The sequence below is a fragment of the Cryptosporidium bovis genome (genome assembly GCF_009768925.1).
Source record: "Cryptosporidium bovis isolate 45015 chromosome Unknown contig_15, whole genome shotgun sequence".
Lineage (NCBI taxonomy): Eukaryota > Apicomplexa > Conoidasida > Eucoccidiorida > Cryptosporidiidae > Cryptosporidium > Cryptosporidium bovis.
Window position 1 is genome coordinate 46,151 of NW_027125046.1, and position 19,266 is coordinate 65,416.

Genomic DNA, 19,266 nt, shown 5'->3' on the forward strand with positions numbered 1-19,266 from the left:
GAAATATCCAATTAGAGGTGAGACGGGAGAAGAGAGGTGCAAAGATGAGGCGGTTAGATCAATAGCGCCTATAATACATTTGAAGGGCTTCAGACTTTTTCTTAAAAGTAAGCCAACATTTTGAAACACTAGAAATATGCAAGTAGATACAGATACTAGTAATTCACTTAAAATAATCGGAATTAAATAAATTTTATGTGATTTATTATGTCTTCGTTCCTTTTTGCAACGTAGAAAACTTTTCAGCTTAATAGATCTAAATATTTTGGCGGCTGCATGCATGGCTGTTTTTCCGGTTATCGGTCTTGTTATCAAATCAAATGAAATAGAACAAACATGCTATTTTATTCTATTTTAGTCTCAAGCATTATATTATTGGAATGTTTGGGCTATAGTTCCTCTACTTATAAGGGATTTGACTCCAATCCAAGATTCCAACTTGAAGATCAACTCACTGTAGATGGAGTTCACCCTCATCATTATCCCCCAAAGCAAAGTATTATTGATATTAAAGGAGTCGAATTAAATAAAAATAAACTGACTCTTATTCCTGGTTATGTGAAGGAATTCATAGATGAACCTGGGACTTGTCCACCTTCAAGATCCTGCAATCTTGGAAGAGATGAAATTGATGAATTAGCAGAGAGGGTATTCATATTACAATCTGAAATGCCTGAAATTTCTCCCGAAATTACCTGGAGGAGAATATGTGCATTCGCCTCCTCAATTATTGATATAAAAGCATATTTTCTCAGTAGTTGTAAATCTGCAGGGATTGCTCATTTGTTATCAAGACCAGCAAATAAACAACTTGAAAATTCAATTTCGAAGATATGCAAAAACTTACCACAATACTTAACATGTAATATGAATGATAGCGCTCTTGATAGCCTTGCTGAGGATTTGATGTTGGCTATCACACCATATGTTAAATTAAACGGTGGGGAGTCTTTGAATTTCCCTAATTTTTGTTATATATCGGCCAGAACTATCAGGGGGAGGTCGAGAGAAGAAGCTTTACATATTTGTGGAGACAGTATCCTAAAAATTTCAAGCCAGAATTCAGTCTCTATGTCTCATATTACTCCTTCGATTGCAGAGGAATCGTGCAAGTTAACGTGGATTATCAAGACAGAGTGTACAACATTCAACGATATTCCTGCTATGACAACTTTGGCATTCGAATTTTTCACAATCATCAGGAGTGAGGGAATCCCAAATGTTAAAATAATTGACATATGCGATTTCCTAATGAAGATATCATCAACAATTAAAATCTCACCTTATCAAGGATCCAAAGTTGTTGGTAATAACAAATATCTTTCAAATTGTATATTGTATCTTGCACCATTAATAGAACACGAAAAAATGATAATTAATACTGGTAAATATGTGAGTGGGGATATTTTTAAATTCTACCCCAGAGAATCCGTATTAGAATATTTTCATAAAAAGGCAGAATATATTTGCAGTTCCGTAAGTATAACACACAAAAAAAAAACCAAGTTTTGGAAAAAAAGTTGTTTCCCATGCATGAAAAAAAAAATAGAAGAAATAAAACCGAGTGAAACTATCCTTGATATGTTCATGGATTTAATGTACGCTGTGAAAGCTGTATCAAGGAGGAGATTAGGTTGGACAATTGAATTACCATTTCCAGGAAGTGAAGAGGCAAAGGCAATGCTTTTATTAGGATATTCATTAAATACAGCAGATGTTAATTCACTCATGAATCCACAGTATATCAGAATGATATCATTATTGAATTTAAAAAAGTTTATTACACCAAAGACAGCCTACAATATTTGGAGAGATGCAGTTCTAACTGTTGGGATAGAAATAATGGACGAATTCACGCCAAGTATGACCCCTGAAATTATTTCCAGACCTGTAAAAGATGTAATAGATATGAAGATATATTGTGGAAATGGTAATGAGGAGGTTGATGGTCTTGCATTGGAATTACTAAGTGTTTCACATGAAAATAACTTGACGAATCTTAATTTTTTCCAATTTTGTCAAGCAGCTGAAGCTCTTGTTGGAGTTAGAAACGAAGATTTTTATTCTTCATGTCTCGAGGCACTCAAATACTTACCCGAAATAAACTCTAGTACAATGAAAGCTACCGGAAAATATATAACTTTAACTCCAAGTAAAATTTCAAAAATTTGTGGTGGGACACCAAGATGGGAGTATACATCCTCTGGCATTTCATATGCATCGTTGATTGTAGAGGATAGAAAGAGAAAAAATAATATTGAACGTGATTTAAAATCAAAATCAATTTTATTCAGTGATAGTGATATTTATTCGTACGTAGTTAAAACTGCAACCAGATCTGCATTGGAAAGGATGGCATCTACAGAGCAAATATGCAAGAATTTAAATCAATATTATTCTGAAGAATATAATAATGAAAAGATTAGCATAGAAAATATTCAATACACGGCAAATTTGCTGTTTAGAAAGGCAGTCAGTTTAATTGATCAGGACAAACAATTGTCGTTCCTACTATCTGGGAATTCAATTAAGGGTTCAAAATCTATTACATTTGAATCATTTTGTTCCCTTTCGCTTGCTCTTTCTAAAATCGAAAGAAGATATTACAATGCAGAATGTGCGAGAAATTTGAGGCTAATGTTTAGACAAAATGTTATCATTCAAGGTAGAGTTAGACTTGCAACAATAAAATCAAGAACAATTACAAAAATGTGCATGTCATCTCCATACTTTGAAAAATGTGGAAACAATAAGAATACAGAAATAGATGAAATATCATTTGATTTACTTATGGGAGCACAAAAATTAAGATTTATGTCTGTGACCTATCGACATCTTTGTAATGTTGTAAAAAATATCAGAAGAGCAGAAATAAATAGTATAATCCAAAAGGGACAAAAATACAGTAATAATATTAGTAGTTTTTTCAATAGTGATTGTATTTACGGATTGAGAACATTGTCAATTGGTGCTAGGCATGCCGAAATTATTTGTAGTGGAACTAGATTCTGGGTGATGTGTGGAAATTACATTGACTCAGCAGTAGATGCACTAGCTTCGCAAATTTATGCTGAGGTTGTACAGAATAAAAGTCTAGCAAGGTTCATGACAGTTTCCCTCTTCGAGCTGGTTGATTTTTGTCCAATAGCTGAGGCTTTAATACATGAAATAGACCATAGATATTTTAATCGCGAGTGTGTCAATGCTTTATCGGCAATGTCAATTAACAGAGATTATGGAAAATCAATATGCCAAAGTTCTAGGCACTGGCAAGGTACATGTATTGGAACTATTGAGGACCATTCAACAGTAATTGAGCGTATTGATCCAATTGCAGGTGGTCTTTTCAACTCTGCACAAGATTTAGGGTTTCTCGATATTTTGTTCGTTGATTTTTGTGCTCCAGCAAGAGAAATTCTTAGTATCAAGGAAGTTACAGAGGAAGGATTGGTCTTGGAGGGGCATGAAACATCAATGTTTAGTACTGATTGCCCAAATATAATTAGTAGGATGTTACAATCACTATCGGAAGAATATCTACTCGAGTTAGAACAAGTTAGGAGGAATAGAAATGCACTAAAAACAATATCTGCAGAAAACCACCAAAAAGCAGAAATAATTTGTCAAAACTTTTTCAATTATTTTGATCCAAACTATGGTGCATCCCATTATGAGGAATATGAAGCAAAGATTGACGGTATCAAAGATAGAGTTGGTATGCACCCTGAAAAAGAAGTTTCAGGCAGCGATTATTTTGCTTCAGGAAAATCATATAATCAAAGAAGTGCAAGAGGAAGACATAGATTCAATTGGGCAGGATTGTTAGGTAACAAATACTTCGTTCCTTTGGGTGATAGTGAAAAAATTCCTTTAGAAATAAGTAGACAAAAAATACATGTGGGTGGTGTAGGAATAGGTGATTGTCACAGTAAAAACGAAGAAATGAAGGGGTGGAGTGTTGGCGAATAGATTTTTACTATAGTCTAGTGATATTAGCATAAATAAATTCTAAATTATTTTTCTTTAATTTTGTTTTGCTCACACAAGTGTGGGGTAATGTAGCGCCTCTATCTAAGTACCGATGTTTCCATTTGCATTGAATGATTTTGAGATTTTTTGAAATAGAATTTAGTTTTTAATAGGTTATGGATATATTTTGATATTAATAGTCTTTCTATTAATATATGAATATGTCTTGGAGAGCTTTGTTATATTTTTTTTTAGCTCTTTTAACAAATTATTTTGAGTGCCATGAACTTGATAGGAATAGTGCTAACATAGTTTCAACCATATTAAATGAATTTCAAAGTTTGGGGTATTCACAAGTTACATATGAAGGTCTTATTGAGCCTGTGTGGACAATGTTGAGTGGCCACACTGAACATTTTAATTCCCACTGTGTAAATTCACTTCTTAATTACTATAAAAATTCTCCGATGGAAATTTGGATAAACGAACAAAATAGTGATATTTCCCCAGAAAGATTAATTAACGACATTATAGTTATATGTAGAGAGTTACCTGGATGGCAAAATATCTGTGATGATAGTTCCGCAACATCACTGGACCTTATAGCATCTGATCTACATTTTGCTACTACATTTTATTTTGAAAACGAAAAAAAAATGAAGTATGACCTACCAGTTAACTTATTTTGTAACGTTATTCCTGATATTAGTGATAAAACAGGTTATATTTACAATTTTGAATGTCCAATGGAGTTGTTGAAACTAGTTTTTCCAACTGAAAATGAACCTAAGATAGAGATAAAGGATTCTATTGTAATTTGTTCTACTACAACATTTTGGTCAGACATGTGCAAAAAAAATGATATAACTACTACCTTGCCTGAAGTAAATTTTCTGGCATCTTCACTTTATTTCCAACTTGTAAATAACAAAGATAAATATTCTCTCAATTTGTTAAATACAGGTGGACGCATTTCTCCAACTGATTTTTGTGATATTGCTATTAATATGAGTAGTAAAGGAGATATAATGAAATATTTTAACTCGATTTGTATAAGTGAATTATCTACTCATTCAAAATCTATGGGTTCTGGATTATTTTCGCAACCAATGAATAATGTAATTGAAGTTTGTAGCAATAACCCACTTTGGATTAGTTGCAATAGCAATGAAATTGGTGAATCTGAAATGGTCGAAAATATTTCAGGTAATCCTAAAATTGCGGAGAAGATAACAAAAAAAGATATTATAGATTTATTGGCAACCACGATACTCTATGAATTACATAATTTATCAATTTTTATGTTTAGTTCAAAATATTATCAGTTTGCAAAGATTGAAGATACTTGCATAATTTCAATATTAATTCAGAGAGAAGCGGATGAAATATTGTTAAAAGATAAACAGGGAATCGATACGAATATAGGAATGGGGCCTTTTTTTAATTCGATTTGTTGGCGAGTTTTATCAACATATAAAATTAAGTTTAACACAGGTATAGGAATTGTAACTCATCCGATAAAAACACTTGAGGCAATTACAGTATGCAAATCATCCGTATTATTCTGGACTTATGATTGCGTTAGTGAAACTCATGAAGAAATAATTTATTCGTCACAGATAAGTATTTTATCTCAGGAACTTCTGTTGGGATCAACAAAGTACTACAACTTTCCGAAAAACACGTTTTGCAATGCTTCAAAAAGGATTATAAAAAGTCTAAGGAACCTAAATGATAGCCTGGGATCATTTAAAAATGATGTTGTAGACTTTTCAATAAATTGGCTAATAGATAATATACACAAATCTGGTGATAAACCACAATTATCTGGAATATCATCAGGTTTCTTTAATAGGGAGTGTGTTAGGGAGCTTCTCGGTGAAAATGAGAAAAATTCAGAATTTATGCCGATTCATTTTGCAATTGACATATGTAGCAACTCCTTGAGATGGGAAAGGTGCTTTACTCAAGGTAGTAATGTTAGGCTACCTCTTGCTGAATTTATCGCATCTGAGTTCCAATATGGCTTGGTTGCTGAATTGGATGTTTATAATTCGTTAGGTTGGAGTGAACTTTGTTCAATTTCGATTTCAATTTCACATAACCACAACAGTCTAAATTCTGCACCCAATTTACCCTTTTTCAATCACGAATGCTCATTTGCATTTTTAAATAATTTTCAACGGATAAGAAGAGACGCATCAAATGATAGTAATCATGGCTCTTATGAATTCACAAGATTTATTAAGCTTTGTGTTCATAATTACTTTTGGAGAACACCATGTGACGACTTGATTGAATTAGATCTACTTGCAAATAGCCTCTACTATGGCTATAATCAATTCGAGTTGATTGGTGACATACAAGAAAATTCATTTTGTAATGTTGGAAGAAAATTATTAGATTTAGACCCGGAAAGATATTCAAACGAATGTATTAGAGAATTGATGAATCTAAGTAATCTTTTTACCTCTGAAGTTGCCGAGGGTTCATGCTCGGTAACACACAGGTTTTTAGCATGCCATGGATATCCGGAAGAGTATACAACTATTGCAAGTACACTATTTACAGCTATGTTTCAATATTTTACAAAAGTAGAGATTCCAAATTTTATTGAATTCTGTTCTATCATACATTCAATTTATACAGATATTGAAATTCAAAATTCACCACATTTCTTCAATGCTATCTGCGCAAAGCATATACATAACTCAAATTTGGGTATTTCATTTAAAAACATCTCATTTCTCTGTAATCAAATATCTAGAGATACAGTATATGATGAAGATTTCTCTGTTTCTGTGTTAGCATCTGAATTTTATAAAACAAGCAAAACTATAAACTCATTAAAAAAATGGGAAATTCGATATTTCTATCCAGTTGCAAAAAGACTTTGGGAACATCTCAAGGAAGAAGAAAGTTCATTATTCTATTTTAATTCAGTTTGTGTGACAGTTATTAGAAGTGTAATTTCTACAGATTCATTTAAACTCAGGCTTGACGATGCAATTTCTCTTTGCAGTGGATCAGTTGCATATAGGACTTATTGCGTGGAAAACAAAGACAAAAACTTACAACATTTGGTTTCTGAAATAATTCAAGGATTGAAAATAACTAAAAATATTGACTTATTTTCAGATGAGGACATTAAATCTATCTGTAATGCAAGTACATTGATATATAATCTTTCTGTAGAAAGGATTCCAATATCGAGGGATAATACAAATTTATTGATAAAATATCCTTATTTTTTGAATTCTTGCGTTGACATATTAAATTCTGGAATTATTTTAACGGACAATATTTTTAATGTTAGCTTGGAAGATGCAATTACAATTTGCACTCAATCTTCGCGCTCCTCAATTCCATGTAAAAATGACAAGGCTTTGGTCTCTGTATTAGCCGTAGGTTTGTTTTCTGAAATTCAATTCTTTCCAGAATTCTCAGATATTCACATTTCAGACTTGTGCAATATCAGCTCTAAACTTGTGGATCAAGACTTCGAAAGATATATGGAATCTTGCATGAGTTACTTTAGTAATTATAAATTTTTTATACCAAATACAGGTAATTTAAAAAATCAGTTAACATATTTGCAGAAACAAAAAATTTGTACGGGGCCTTACAAGTGGAAAAAATGTAGACTTGGGGGTCAATATGTAAGAGATTTTTATTCAGTCAAGTTAGAAGCATTTGCTTCAAGGATTTCAAACATCTTTACGATTAATGGTCTTGACATCTGGAACTTTGAAAAATTTTGCTCACTTGCAGATGAGCTTTTAAAGAGTAAGGAAACTACCAAGTTCAAGAGTTGTATAAAAGCACTAGGTAGTTTCATATATATTGATATGATAAAAAAAAAGTCGACATTTTTTGAAAGTCCATTGTTACTGCATTATGAGCTCGAAGAACAAGTAGTTCACAATATATGTAATCAAATAACCTTGGATAACGAGTGTGTTACTTCTTCTAACCAACTTTCTAGCATTATTTCAAGTGATTTCTACTCGATATCAACGAAGTATCTAGATTTAGACTCAATAAAAAGTTCAGATTTCTGTATTATTTCTGAAATATTGATGCAAAAGGGGAGCTTGGAAGAAATTAAACGTATTTGTCCACAAATACTTACTCAAATAACTAATTTGGAACATTGGCCACCAATAATGCTTACTCCAGAACTCGCGACCATTATTTGTAGTGATCTTGAAATACTAAATTTAAATTGCAAACCTGAAGACAAAAAAAATGGTATTACTAAGTTACTTTCTGAAGGTATAACAGATATTGCTATTGAACTATTCTTTTTTAGAAGGAAATACGTACCTTCATTTAATCCAGAGTCTAGTTGCAACGCAGCAGAAGTACTTATTCAACTTGGGATAAGGAATGTATATTTCAAAAATGCATGTGTGAATTTTTTTTCTTACGACATTTGGAATTTCTCACAAAATACTAAAAGTAAGTACAATTATCTTATTTCACAAGTAAATGATCCAGAAACACTATTCGCCACAATTAAAAAAAAAGCAGAAAATATTTGTAATAGTTTAGAGTTAAAGCTCTCTAAATTGTATGTTAAAAGCCATAATATTTTGAAAAAAAAGGACCACGAAACAATAAATAATGGATATAAAAGAAGAACAATAAGAAAGATTTTTGACCAATTCAGGCCAAACAATGTCAAATCTGGAATGAAAAACTATACGAAATTAACGAAAAGAGAAGAGAGAGCAATACTAAAAAAACAGTTGATGATCATTTCTAGAGCAAAAGGATATGTAAAATTAACTGATGATATAATTCGTGATTATGGACCTGAACATGTAGACAAAAAACTCGCAGAAAAATATTTTGCCGAATTTCCAAAAGATGCATTTAGTATTTCTGAGGGAAATAATGTTGAGTATGAACCACCAGTGCTTGATTGGGATGCTTTTTCCAAGAGCCTCGCTTATATTTCAAATAAAATGATGGGTGTAACTATTAATGTTTCTGATCCTAAAAATGGTGGTTTATCTTCTTTAATTCATAAGTGGGGATATCTTCCTCGAGGTACAATTCAAGGTGCACAGTATATTTATAGAATATCAAGGTATATTAATAAATACATGATCAGTCCGAAGAAGGCTTATTTGATTTGGAAGGAAACACTTATTTCAATGAATCACTCTATTCTTCCAAAATGGCGTGAATCCTGGGCGGAAGAAATTAGAAAGCCAAGCCCACAAGATGAACAACCCTCTCCAAGCTGCGAAGGAATAAAGTCAAATAAACTACTAAAACAACTTGGAATGGACAGAAAAAAAATAAGTATTGTTGCCCTATCAAATATTGATTCTTTTGTAACACAACTTACTGAGGCAGCACACGACTTGAATCTTTTATCAGTTAAATTTAATGATCTATGTGTAGTTGGAATAATTTTATTTAATTTGAAATCATATTCAAGGACTGAATCATTTAATTATCAGTGTACCAAATGGGTTAGAGAGGTAGGACATATTGAGAACACTGAAGTTGTTAAGATAAATAATAGCCAAGCATTTTCTAAAAAAATGGCAAATAATTTGAAAAATGGTATGAGAAAGCAAATTCCATCAGAACTAGCTCGTAAAATATGTGCAAGTACCAGCCGCTGGATGAGTTGCAATGGTGGTTCCAACATTGATGAAAAGTTGAGAATTGATTCTTTAGCAACAGAATTTGTGAGATTATCTAGAATAAAAGGAATTGAATTTAGAGATATGTGTGAAATTTCAATTCAAATAGGCAACTCGCAAAATTTCAATCAAAGATGCCCATTGTTACTTCAACCAATTATTGGAAGTTATAATAGAGCATTACACGTTTGCAAGTCAACAAGTTTTTGGAAGTCGTGCCGTTACTCAAAGAACACTCTTGATTTGAAGCTACTTGAACATTTGGATGTTTTGTCGCTCGAATTAACTCTTGGTTTAAATGAAATATTCCCAAGTATTTCTACTTTTGAAGAAATGTGTCATATTGCAGACAAATTTGTTGTATCTGATTTTTTTAAACACGATTGTGTTAGCTCAATTGCAAATTATCTGATTGATAAACGTTATTTGAAGCCAACACTAAGTATATATGGCGAAACTAAACCTTCAACTTCATTCAAACACATTGTTTCTGTTGCATTAAATGTTTGTTATGATACACTAAGGTGGCAACATGCAGTTTGCAGCCTGGATAATGATGAAAATTCACTCATTGAAAAGCAATGGATAGACCTTGTATCTGAAGAATTGCTAAGAAAAATGATGTTAATTAGGAAAAATGATTCGAGAGTAGCACTATTTTTTAAGGATATAGAGAGGGATTTAGCGATAGAGAAGTTCAATTTGGAAAATAAAGAGGGAAACAAAATCGTAATTCCAAAAAACATAAAATATAACAATGTTTGTAAACAAGTTTCAAAGATATCAAAAACAAGGTATTTTAATATTGATTGTATTCGAACTGTTTCAGAAATTTTCCAGGTTCAAGTATCCGAAATCGATAGTACTCTCTCAAATTTAGAGTATAAAAACATTTACACGGATAGCATTAAGATTCCGAGCCCAAACACAATTGAGGAGATATGTAAAGGAAGCATTTTTTGGGAGACATGCTCAAATCAATATACTCGATCTTTAAACAATTTAGTAGTTGGAGAGGATAATAAAAGCAAGGTTGATATCATTGTAAATGATATCATGGTATCCATATTACAAATAGATGATAATGATGTAAAACCTGTTTCTGATTTGGATGAATTAAGTGATGCAAAGGTGATTTATTCTCATGCGATTAAAACGATAAATTCATTGGGGTACCTTGATTTTTGTATTATCGGTGATTGGTATTCAAAAGAAATAGTCAATTTTAATGGTACTGACTATTCTAGGTTGCAAAATTCACTTTCAGATGAAATAACGAATCTAATTCTTAAAAACATGTATCCAGACATACCCGAAAGCAAACATGTGGAAGATGAAGAAGTGGAAAGTGAACTGGGAACTCTGGAAGAATACATAGAGAAGTCCATTTCTGAGCTTCCCGAAATATTACCGGAGTTAGTCACTCCGCCAGTAGAATTTCTAAAAAATTCAACAAATATTACCTCGATTTTAATACAACATAGTCGCTATTATGATAAAAACGAAATTTATATGGTTAAACTTTCAAATAATGAGTTATTCCTTGAATCCTTTCTAAGTAGGAACGTTTCAAATATTTATGGAAATAATAGCCATAGTTATTTATATGTTAAGCCAATTTCTGGGTTAAAACTTCAGATGTTTCAGTTACCTGATGGAAGTTATGATTACCCATTTCTTGTAAAAAAACAAACAGACGACGGATATTTAAGTAACGCAATAAAAACAATAGAAAATGAGATGAAAATTTACCCAGAGCACTTTCACAAGTCTGTTGTTCCACATGCAACTGTTGCTCTTATGAGGCAAACTCAATTAAGTGGACCTGAAAGCAAAATAAAAAAAAAGTGGCTGAAGTCAATAACTGAGGAGTACTATTATAAAAGGGGTATGAAGTTCGCTAAAGAAGAGTGGGAAATGCGAGAACTTGCAGAAAGTAATAGCGATAATAAGACCAACATAATATGGAAAACACGCGAAAAGGAGAAGGTTCCAAATGCCGTCTCGGCATTTTTCAGCACCAACGCAAGGAAAAAGAGAAGAGAAGGAAGATTATCTGATAAAGGTGTGTACAAAGCAAGGGTACATCAATTTCTCCTTCAGAAATTAATTAGCAGTCAGAAGGAACAAAGGAGCAGAAGGGAAAGGTCTAGAGAAGTGTTGATAAATAAAATTGTTTATTCAAAGTTCAAGTATGAATGCCCTGCTATCTATGGTGATCTTGAGATAAGTGTAGTTTCCAGTTTAGCATCTTTAATCGCATACAATCAAATAGCAGTTGATTTGCTTGTTGACTAGGCAAGTCTCTTGGTTTTTGGTGTTTATTCAGCAAATTTTGGCGGGATATTCAGATCTATTTATAGTTTTTTCATAAGTTAGAAATTATTCCTGGCTGGATAAGTATTTGTTTGCCTATTTACATATGGTGTCTATTGTTTCTACTGCACAAGCAAACTTAATTGATGAGGATGCATACTCAAAAAAACGACTTAAGGGAACTAATCGTACTTGTGGGACTTGGGGAACGGCGTTTTGTTGCTTGAATCTCAGGAAAAGTATTATTCTTATAACAATATTATACGCAATTATGTATATCTTTAATAGACTGTGTAAGTTACATTTATTTATTTATTGTTTTTTAAAATTAATAACTTCTATTAGCGTTGATTTTTATTTCAATTACAAGAAACGAATACCAAAAACTTCAACTTCAGATAATAAATAAAAGGTTTGATATTGAAGGTATTTTAGGAATAGAAGTGGGTTATATTTCTAATTATTTCAGGGAAATTTTTAATTTTGTTTTGGATTCGTATATATGCAATGCATTTAACAGTTACTTGGAATTATCGAGCTACATTAGTGGAGTAATTTTTTTTGTTGGATTATTGCTAACCTTTATAGGATGGTTCTGGCTGACTGCAACACTTCTCGGACTAATATGGCTTGATTTTGTGAAATCGACCTCTGCAACATTCTTTTTCTCATTTTTAATTATCAGAAAGACATATTTGAACATTGGATTATTTTTAATTATACCTATTTTATTATTTTTTTTGATAATATTTGCTTTTTATTATTACTCCATTCAAGTCGTTTATTCATTGTATTTAGTTCAATTAGCAGGCGGAAGAGGTGACGAGTATTTATCATATTTCAGGTTAAGGAGGATGATCCAAAATAACACAAAACAAAATACGAGGTTTACAGAACGCACCTATGGCGATAAAAACAAATCTAATGAGACTTCATCACTTATTCGAGAACATGACGCAGAAACAAACGTTTAATAAATATTTCTTTTTCTTTTGAAACAAAAATCCGAAGGACAAACAAAATGAAGTATTTTTAAATTCAGCAAGGATTAGAACAATTAAAAACAACGAAGTGTTTTTAAAATGGGGAATTCTTCAATAATTTACTATCTGTTGATTATAGAAAATCAGAACATAAAATTTTATTTTTATGGTTATATATTTTCATGTAGACCTTGAAGACTCTTTAATTTGTGAATTTGAACAAGTTTGTTCTTTATTTCATTTTCAAGTTCTCTAATTTTTTTTCTGAAGGAAACAATAATCTCTTTATTTTCAGCTTTACCATTTAAGTATTCATCTTCAACTGCTTTCAGTTTATTTAGCTGGTTTCTCATATTTTCTTTTATTTCTTCTAGGTAACTCTGTTCTACCTCAAGCATTTTGTCAATCTCATCTTTGTTTGATTCGTTAACAATTAATGTTTTCGCTCTCTCAGCCATATCTATTTTTTCTTTTAGTTCCTTGAGTAAGTCCGAGTAATATTCAATATTATCTCCAACACTGTCATCTAAATCTTTTTTCGCACAATTTTTCCACTTTTCAAGCTCTTTTTCCGCATATTCTATTTGTGGTTTGTAAACATCTATTGCTGCCTTAACAGTTGACCAAGAGATTCGGTCCCTATATCCGGATGGATCTTCAAGAAAATTCTTAATTATTTTAATGGGGTCACTTTCTTCAATAAAATTATCATTTTCGTGTTCAATTGATTGATTCTTTTTTATTTCATCTACATGAATCTGTGCAGAAGCAAATAACTGCGCAAATTGTGGATCAAAATTTATGGACGGGAAGGCCTCATCGACTTTTCTTGTAGTTATATCTAGAGAATTGATATCTTTTATTTCAACAGTGCTAAAAGAACCGTTATTTATGTTTTTATTTTTTACTTCAACTTCTGTGTTTATTTTTTTCTTATCGTTATTAAAAGATTCGTAGTCCTCAATAAAGGGAATAAACTTATCAGAAGATATTGATGATAACTTATTTAATTTGGTTGATTCAAGTTCATTCGTTTTGTCAATTTTTGAAGTGAATAAATCAGTCATTTCGTTTTCGTAAAGCATATTTTGTTCGTGATTTTGTATTATTTTATCATTAATGTTATTTGTGAGTTGATCTATATTTGAATCAGCGTTTTCAGATAAAGTGCTCTCGATTTCTTGAATTCTGAACTCGTTTTTATATGTTTCCTTCTTTGAAGTATTAATTCCAGGTACGACAAATAGTTCATTATCATTTTTTTTATATAAAGGCTCACTTATGTCATATTTCGTCCTGCGTGTACTGTTTTTGCAGGATTCATGAGCATCAATAAAAACATTATTTTCGTTTTTTGGTGTAAGTGTTATTTCTATGTTTATTGTTTTTTTTGCTTTTTTGTTATTTAATTTTGCTTTTTTCTCCAATAGTTTATTTGAGAGTTGAATTAATTCACATATGTCACTTTTTATACTCTTGATATCAACGTATTCATTTTCAATACCTATTTTGTTCGTTTTAAATAATTGCTTATCATCAAAGTCAGTCTTAGCCTCCATGAACTCGTTGTTTTTTGTCTTATCTAATGCCAATTCGCAATTTATTTCACTTTTACAATCATCAGTCTTAATATAATCTGTTATAGTTAATGGTTCAGAGTCTATTTTTGAATTCAATTCATTATTATCGCTTTCAATATTGGACTTTTTTCCAATCTTATCTGAAAAATTTTCCGTATATCCTTTCACTTTATTGGAATCGTAATTTGAATTATAAACGTTCGAATTTATTTTTTGGTTTGATTCATCCGGAATACCAACTTTTGCAAGCAATTGAATAGGTGAGTTACTTCCGGAAATAATTACACTTGAAGTTGTTTCTGCTACAGAATGGCCTAAATCTGTATTCAATATGCTTGATATTCTTGTTTCTAAGAGGGTTACAGGAGTTGAATTATATGTGGGTTGAAAATTTTCAGGTGTGACTGGTCTTTGAATATTGAGGGGGATATCCGGTTTTCTGTTGAATATCAAAAATTCAATATTGTTATAATACCCTTGGTTAAGGTCAATACTCTTAGGGATTTTTGTCTCGACCTCTTGCAACCCGGTGTCTTCAACAACTTTGTCAGTGTTGAGGCAGCATTGAAATGGCATTTCGTAAATAACAAATATATAACAAAACCTAAAATAAAAACAGAAGTTTGATTAATAAATATGGCGTATATTTGTGTATTCGTTTTTTCTCGTCGATAGTTGTATTTGCAACGTTCGGTTCGGTTCTGTAATTTTACTAGAAAAACGGGGATACAAAGGGGAAACCAAAGAAAAAAAACTGAACGATACAATTACATACAATATTAGACATATAATTTGGTCGGGTTAACTACTAATTTTACCAATTACTGCATTTTAATCGATTCAATTAAATAACTGAATCACCGATTATAAATCTTATGTATTAATTGAACAAACGGAAATTCATGTTTTTCATTCTTTTAAAGAATGAGTACGGCAAAGGTATGACAAATGATTTTGAATATCAAAAAAAAGTTATTAGAACACTGTTTCTCGGAATAAAAAAGATTAATTTTACCTCAAAATAACAGTTTGCTTTTGAGTGTAAATGCTATTTTAGGAGATCAATAATTCTTTTTTTGTTGGTAGTCTTGAACTATTAGTCTGATTGTTCATATCAAATGAAGTAGAATTAGATACTGTATCGTAATTGTTGCCACTGAGACCAAGTAAACCCCTTGTAATATTTGTAGTTGATCTTGTACCAATACTATTTAGAGTTTTATTAAATTCCATACTTTCTATTGTATAATTGAGTTTGTTCTTGTCACCATTTATTTCTTTTTACTTAAGTAAAAAACTTTGAATAACGGTTTGATTTAGACTTACTTTTTAGAATATCATTGAGACTACTCCGTGTGCCATTTGTTGTAACATTCTTGTCTAAGGAATAAAGAACTTAAAGTTTAAAATTTGTGTAGTAATTAGAGTAATTCGGAGAGTGGGATAAGAATGAGACTTACTATCATATTCAGGCCTGATTGATATTACTAAATTCAAACAAAATAGTATGATTATCAGAAGTTGTTTCATTTTCAAATTAAAATGTAATTTCTATTCATTAAAGACAATACGTTTTCTGCATGTAAAAAAAAAAAGACTTTGTGATAGCTTTTTCTTCAGATTTTTAATTATATAGATAGCGAAGACATGCGAGGTTTGTTTCCGATGAATATAATATACATAAATTACATTGAAATCCAACTTATAAAAATTGAAAATAGTACGAATTTATGAAATATGTTTCAATAGGACTAACTGGATTTCCTACGATTCAATACGTTTTTTCTTTGAATTTTGAATCTCAATTATAATTGAATCAAAACGATTATCGACCTCTATGTAAAATTATAGACAAAAATTTTAAACACTGAAAAAGAAAAAAAATATTTATATTAGTTTTGAGCTCCCTCTACAAGAAAAGCATTAGGTCAAATAAAAATTCAATTTTTTTTGGCTTCTTTCAAGCTGCCGGAATCGTCGAGCCCATTTAAATACGGCGATTTATCGACAATACTTTCAATTTTGGGAGATAATAATTCTGGAACCTTCAGGGAGCTTGAACTGATATCCCCTATAGAGCTAGGGTTTCCAAGCAAATGAATCACATTGAAACCTAGCTGAAAAAGTAGATTCACCATTCCCTCCTGTTCCAACTTTTCCCTGTCGTTTGAATAAAATACATAAACTGGGAAAGCAAATGCATTTGTTTCCGATAGAGAGGAAGGAGAGACCATCGAAATATTTGGTTTTAGCGAAACTGGGGTTTTTAGTGTTGTAATCTCGCAACTGACTCCGGAAGCAGGCAAGTCTTGAACTAAACTGTGCAAGGCCTTAAGATACCCCTGTTTTGATAGTTCATCCGCAGTAATGTAAATATCAGTTGGATTCTGGAATGAAAGCTTAATTTTTGCAACTTTATCGTTATCTGGAAAAAACTTCCTGTATACTCTGAACAGTGTTCTCAGTAACGCACGTCCAAATGGGGCATCACTTTCCCTTGGGCAGTGAACTTTAATTGAACTCTCAAGTGAGTAATACTTCACAAAAACATTATATTTCCAATCCGGGGGTACCTTGATGCTTGGATATTTTGTGTGAACCCTTTCATTGATTGATTCAATGATATTATTTTCCTCAGGGCATGTTTCGGAACCATGCACGTATACAAATATTAATGCTGTTACCAATATCCTTGTTAATAACATTTTTTGTCACTCAATTGCGCGATTACAAAAAACAGTTTAGTTTTCACTGGGGGAATAGAACTGGATTATTTTGCGTAAGTTTATAATCACTATTTTTTTATATCCAATTATTTTTAGTATCAAACAGCCCCCTATTACTGTAAAAAAGTTTTTTGACAAATCTTTTAAATCTTCTCCAGGGTCTACTCGAAGGTGGCCCTGAAAGTGGGCCCAATGTAAACCAGTCAATTCTTAGTTTTTCCCTCATCAACAAATAATATAGACAAATTGAAATAACATAGTCATAAATATCCCATGACTTGGTCTTAACTGAAAGCCTTGAAATATTGTCTAGTATCCTTATCATTGCGCCTTGTGGGAAGCTCTGCCATTTCTCACCGAACCTATGCCATATTGGTATGTTCCCTACCGACCCATCACCTTTATTTGATACACACATAACCGCCTGCCCTAGTGCCTTTCTAAATACATTAAAATCTATTCCGTCAGTTCTTCTCTGATTTTCAGTGTTTATTATCTTCATCTTGTATTTGTATTGGTATTTGAATATTGTTAATATGATTGCAGTCACAATATCCAACTCCTTTTCCCACCAAACTGGCAAAAGTTCTACGTCGGAATCCCCATTCTCAGAACTAAACTTTCTCTTTTTTTTTACGTTGATTACATGATGATATGCAATCTTAAATAACCTGAGTGGGTCGCCTTGTAAAGTTTTTAGATTACACTCTTCATTTGAACTATTTTGCTTATCTTCCCAAATTTCCATCCTCGGTTTAGAGTCTCTATTTTTCTCTAATTTCTCCACTAAAATTTTACTGTATTTTTTCCCTGATATATTGCTCAGTGATGCATTAATGTGGAGTTTTTCTTTTGAAAAGATATATACTAGTGAGAGAAAAGGTCTACATGGTTTTTTTGAAATCAGGTTAACAGGTAATTTGAATATTTCTGGAGTATTGAATACAGTTTTAAATATTCTCAAAATTTGGTTTAATACAATGTTTGTATTGGTTTCGTATTTCCACCAATTTTCCCAGTTTGGGAGTTGATTAATCGCCAAGTAATCGCTAGATAGCTCCTCTAAAGGGGGAACATCCCCAAATTTCCAATTATTATATTTTTTATAGTCAAAAATTTCCATTGCAGAATTTAATCTTTGTGATAGAAAAATGATGAATGAAATAATGACATAGTCCTCGTTTTCCCAGTCGCTTGAAATAATCAAAGATTTTTTTCTATATGGAAGGTTTTTCGCTATTTGCTCTATTGTCCCTTTTTTTTTTCCGAATCTTCTTGAATGTAATAAACGATTTCTATAAATATTCTTTAGGATATCCCTAGAAGCGACATATTCAAAGTTATTTTCACAATATAAACTCTCAATTAAACATAAAAAAAGTATGAAAGTCGATATCATTACTCGCAAAAATGAGCTCTGCATTTTATTAAATCAATTATTTGATTGATTTAAATATAAATAGTTATTTTATAGAATTGTTTTCTAAAATGTGATAAACATTATAAAGATGCATGGATATATTAAAAAAATAAATATATATTAAGATACAATTCCCGGTGCAAAGAAAAGAAGTCGCGAATTTTTTTTTTCCTATTCGTTTTGCGACTCACTATAAAAAATATTGCACACTAAGAAGAAATAAGTATAAAATGACATTAATTAGAGAGAGTTCTAATTCAGTAAGTTAGTATAGATGTTACTTTAGGTTGATGCCTTTACTTCGTTTAGAACGACCTAGATAGCACTTTATCTAGAATAAAGGGTAAAAAGGGAGTTTTGGGTGTTATAATATTGGGTTCAGAGAAATGCACACCACTAATTACCACATTTGATAAAAAAACAACACAGAAATACACGAAATATGTACATGACATAATAAATACTGCAAATCTTCTAGGAGGAAAAGAAAATAGTAGCGTTCAATTGATTAGGCTTCATTATAACAACAAAATAGTTCTGCTTGCACCAGACAAAAGTTACATATTTATAGCAATTCAAGAAACGAATTTGTGAGAGATAAACTAAATC

General features: G+C 31.5%; 8 protein-coding genes across 8 annotated transcripts; 4 read left to right on the forward strand and 4 right to left on the reverse strand.

Moving 5' to 3' along the window:
- Positions 1-336: 336 nt before the first annotated feature.
- FG379_000682 (uncharacterized protein) lies at positions 337-3,969 on the forward strand (the record flags this gene model as incomplete). The annotated part of the gene is made up of 1 exon (XM_067326092.1): positions 337-3,969. One exon carries the CDS (start codon positions 337-339, stop codon positions 3,967-3,969), a length of 3,633 nt encoding a protein of 1,210 aa, XP_067182345.1.
- A 215-nt stretch (positions 3,970-4,184) lies between these two features.
- On the forward strand, positions 4,185-11,930 carry FG379_000683 (large cysteine rich; the record flags this gene model as incomplete). The annotated part of the gene is made up of 1 exon (XM_067326093.1): positions 4,185-11,930. The coding sequence occupies one exon, from the start codon at positions 4,185-4,187 to the stop codon at positions 11,928-11,930; it is 7,746 nt and encodes a 2,581-aa protein (XP_067182346.1).
- Positions 11,931-12,219: 289 nt separating this feature from the next.
- Positions 12,220-12,922, forward strand: FG379_000684 (uncharacterized protein; the record flags this gene model as incomplete). The annotated part of the gene is made up of 2 exons (XM_067326094.1): positions 12,220-12,241; positions 12,294-12,922. The coding sequence occupies 2 exons, from the start codon at positions 12,220-12,222 to the stop codon at positions 12,920-12,922; spliced, it is 651 nt and encodes a 216-aa protein (XP_067182347.1).
- Positions 12,923-13,101: 179 nt separating this feature from the next.
- Positions 13,102-15,087, reverse strand: FG379_000685 (uncharacterized protein; the record flags this gene model as incomplete). Its single annotated transcript, XM_067326095.1, has 1 exon — positions 13,102-15,087. The coding sequence occupies one exon, from the start codon at positions 15,085-15,087 to the stop codon at positions 13,102-13,104; it is 1,986 nt and encodes a 661-aa protein (XP_067182348.1).
- Positions 15,088-15,564: 477 nt separating this feature from the next.
- Positions 15,565-16,041, reverse strand: FG379_000686 (uncharacterized protein; the record flags this gene model as incomplete). The annotated part of the gene is made up of 3 exons (XM_067326096.1): positions 15,565-15,788; positions 15,838-15,891; positions 15,972-16,041. The coding sequence occupies 3 exons, from the start codon at positions 16,039-16,041 to the stop codon at positions 15,565-15,567; spliced, it is 348 nt and encodes a 115-aa protein (XP_067182349.1).
- A 410-nt stretch (positions 16,042-16,451) lies between these two features.
- FG379_000687 (uncharacterized protein) lies at positions 16,452-17,216 on the reverse strand (the record flags this gene model as incomplete). The annotated part of the gene is made up of 1 exon (XM_067326097.1): positions 16,452-17,216. One exon carries the CDS (start codon positions 17,214-17,216, stop codon positions 16,452-16,454), a length of 765 nt encoding a protein of 254 aa, XP_067182350.1.
- A 97-nt stretch (positions 17,217-17,313) lies between these two features.
- On the reverse strand, positions 17,314-18,660 carry FG379_000688 (uncharacterized protein; the record flags this gene model as incomplete). The annotated part of the gene is made up of 1 exon (XM_067326098.1): positions 17,314-18,660. The coding sequence occupies one exon, from the start codon at positions 18,658-18,660 to the stop codon at positions 17,314-17,316; it is 1,347 nt and encodes a 448-aa protein (XP_067182351.1).
- A 227-nt stretch (positions 18,661-18,887) lies between these two features.
- Positions 18,888-19,251, forward strand: FG379_000689 (uncharacterized protein; the record flags this gene model as incomplete). Its single annotated transcript, XM_067326099.1, has 2 exons — positions 18,888-18,917; positions 18,967-19,251. The coding sequence occupies 2 exons, from the start codon at positions 18,888-18,890 to the stop codon at positions 19,249-19,251; spliced, it is 315 nt and encodes a 104-aa protein (XP_067182352.1).
- Between the last annotated feature and the right edge of the window lie 15 nt (positions 19,252-19,266).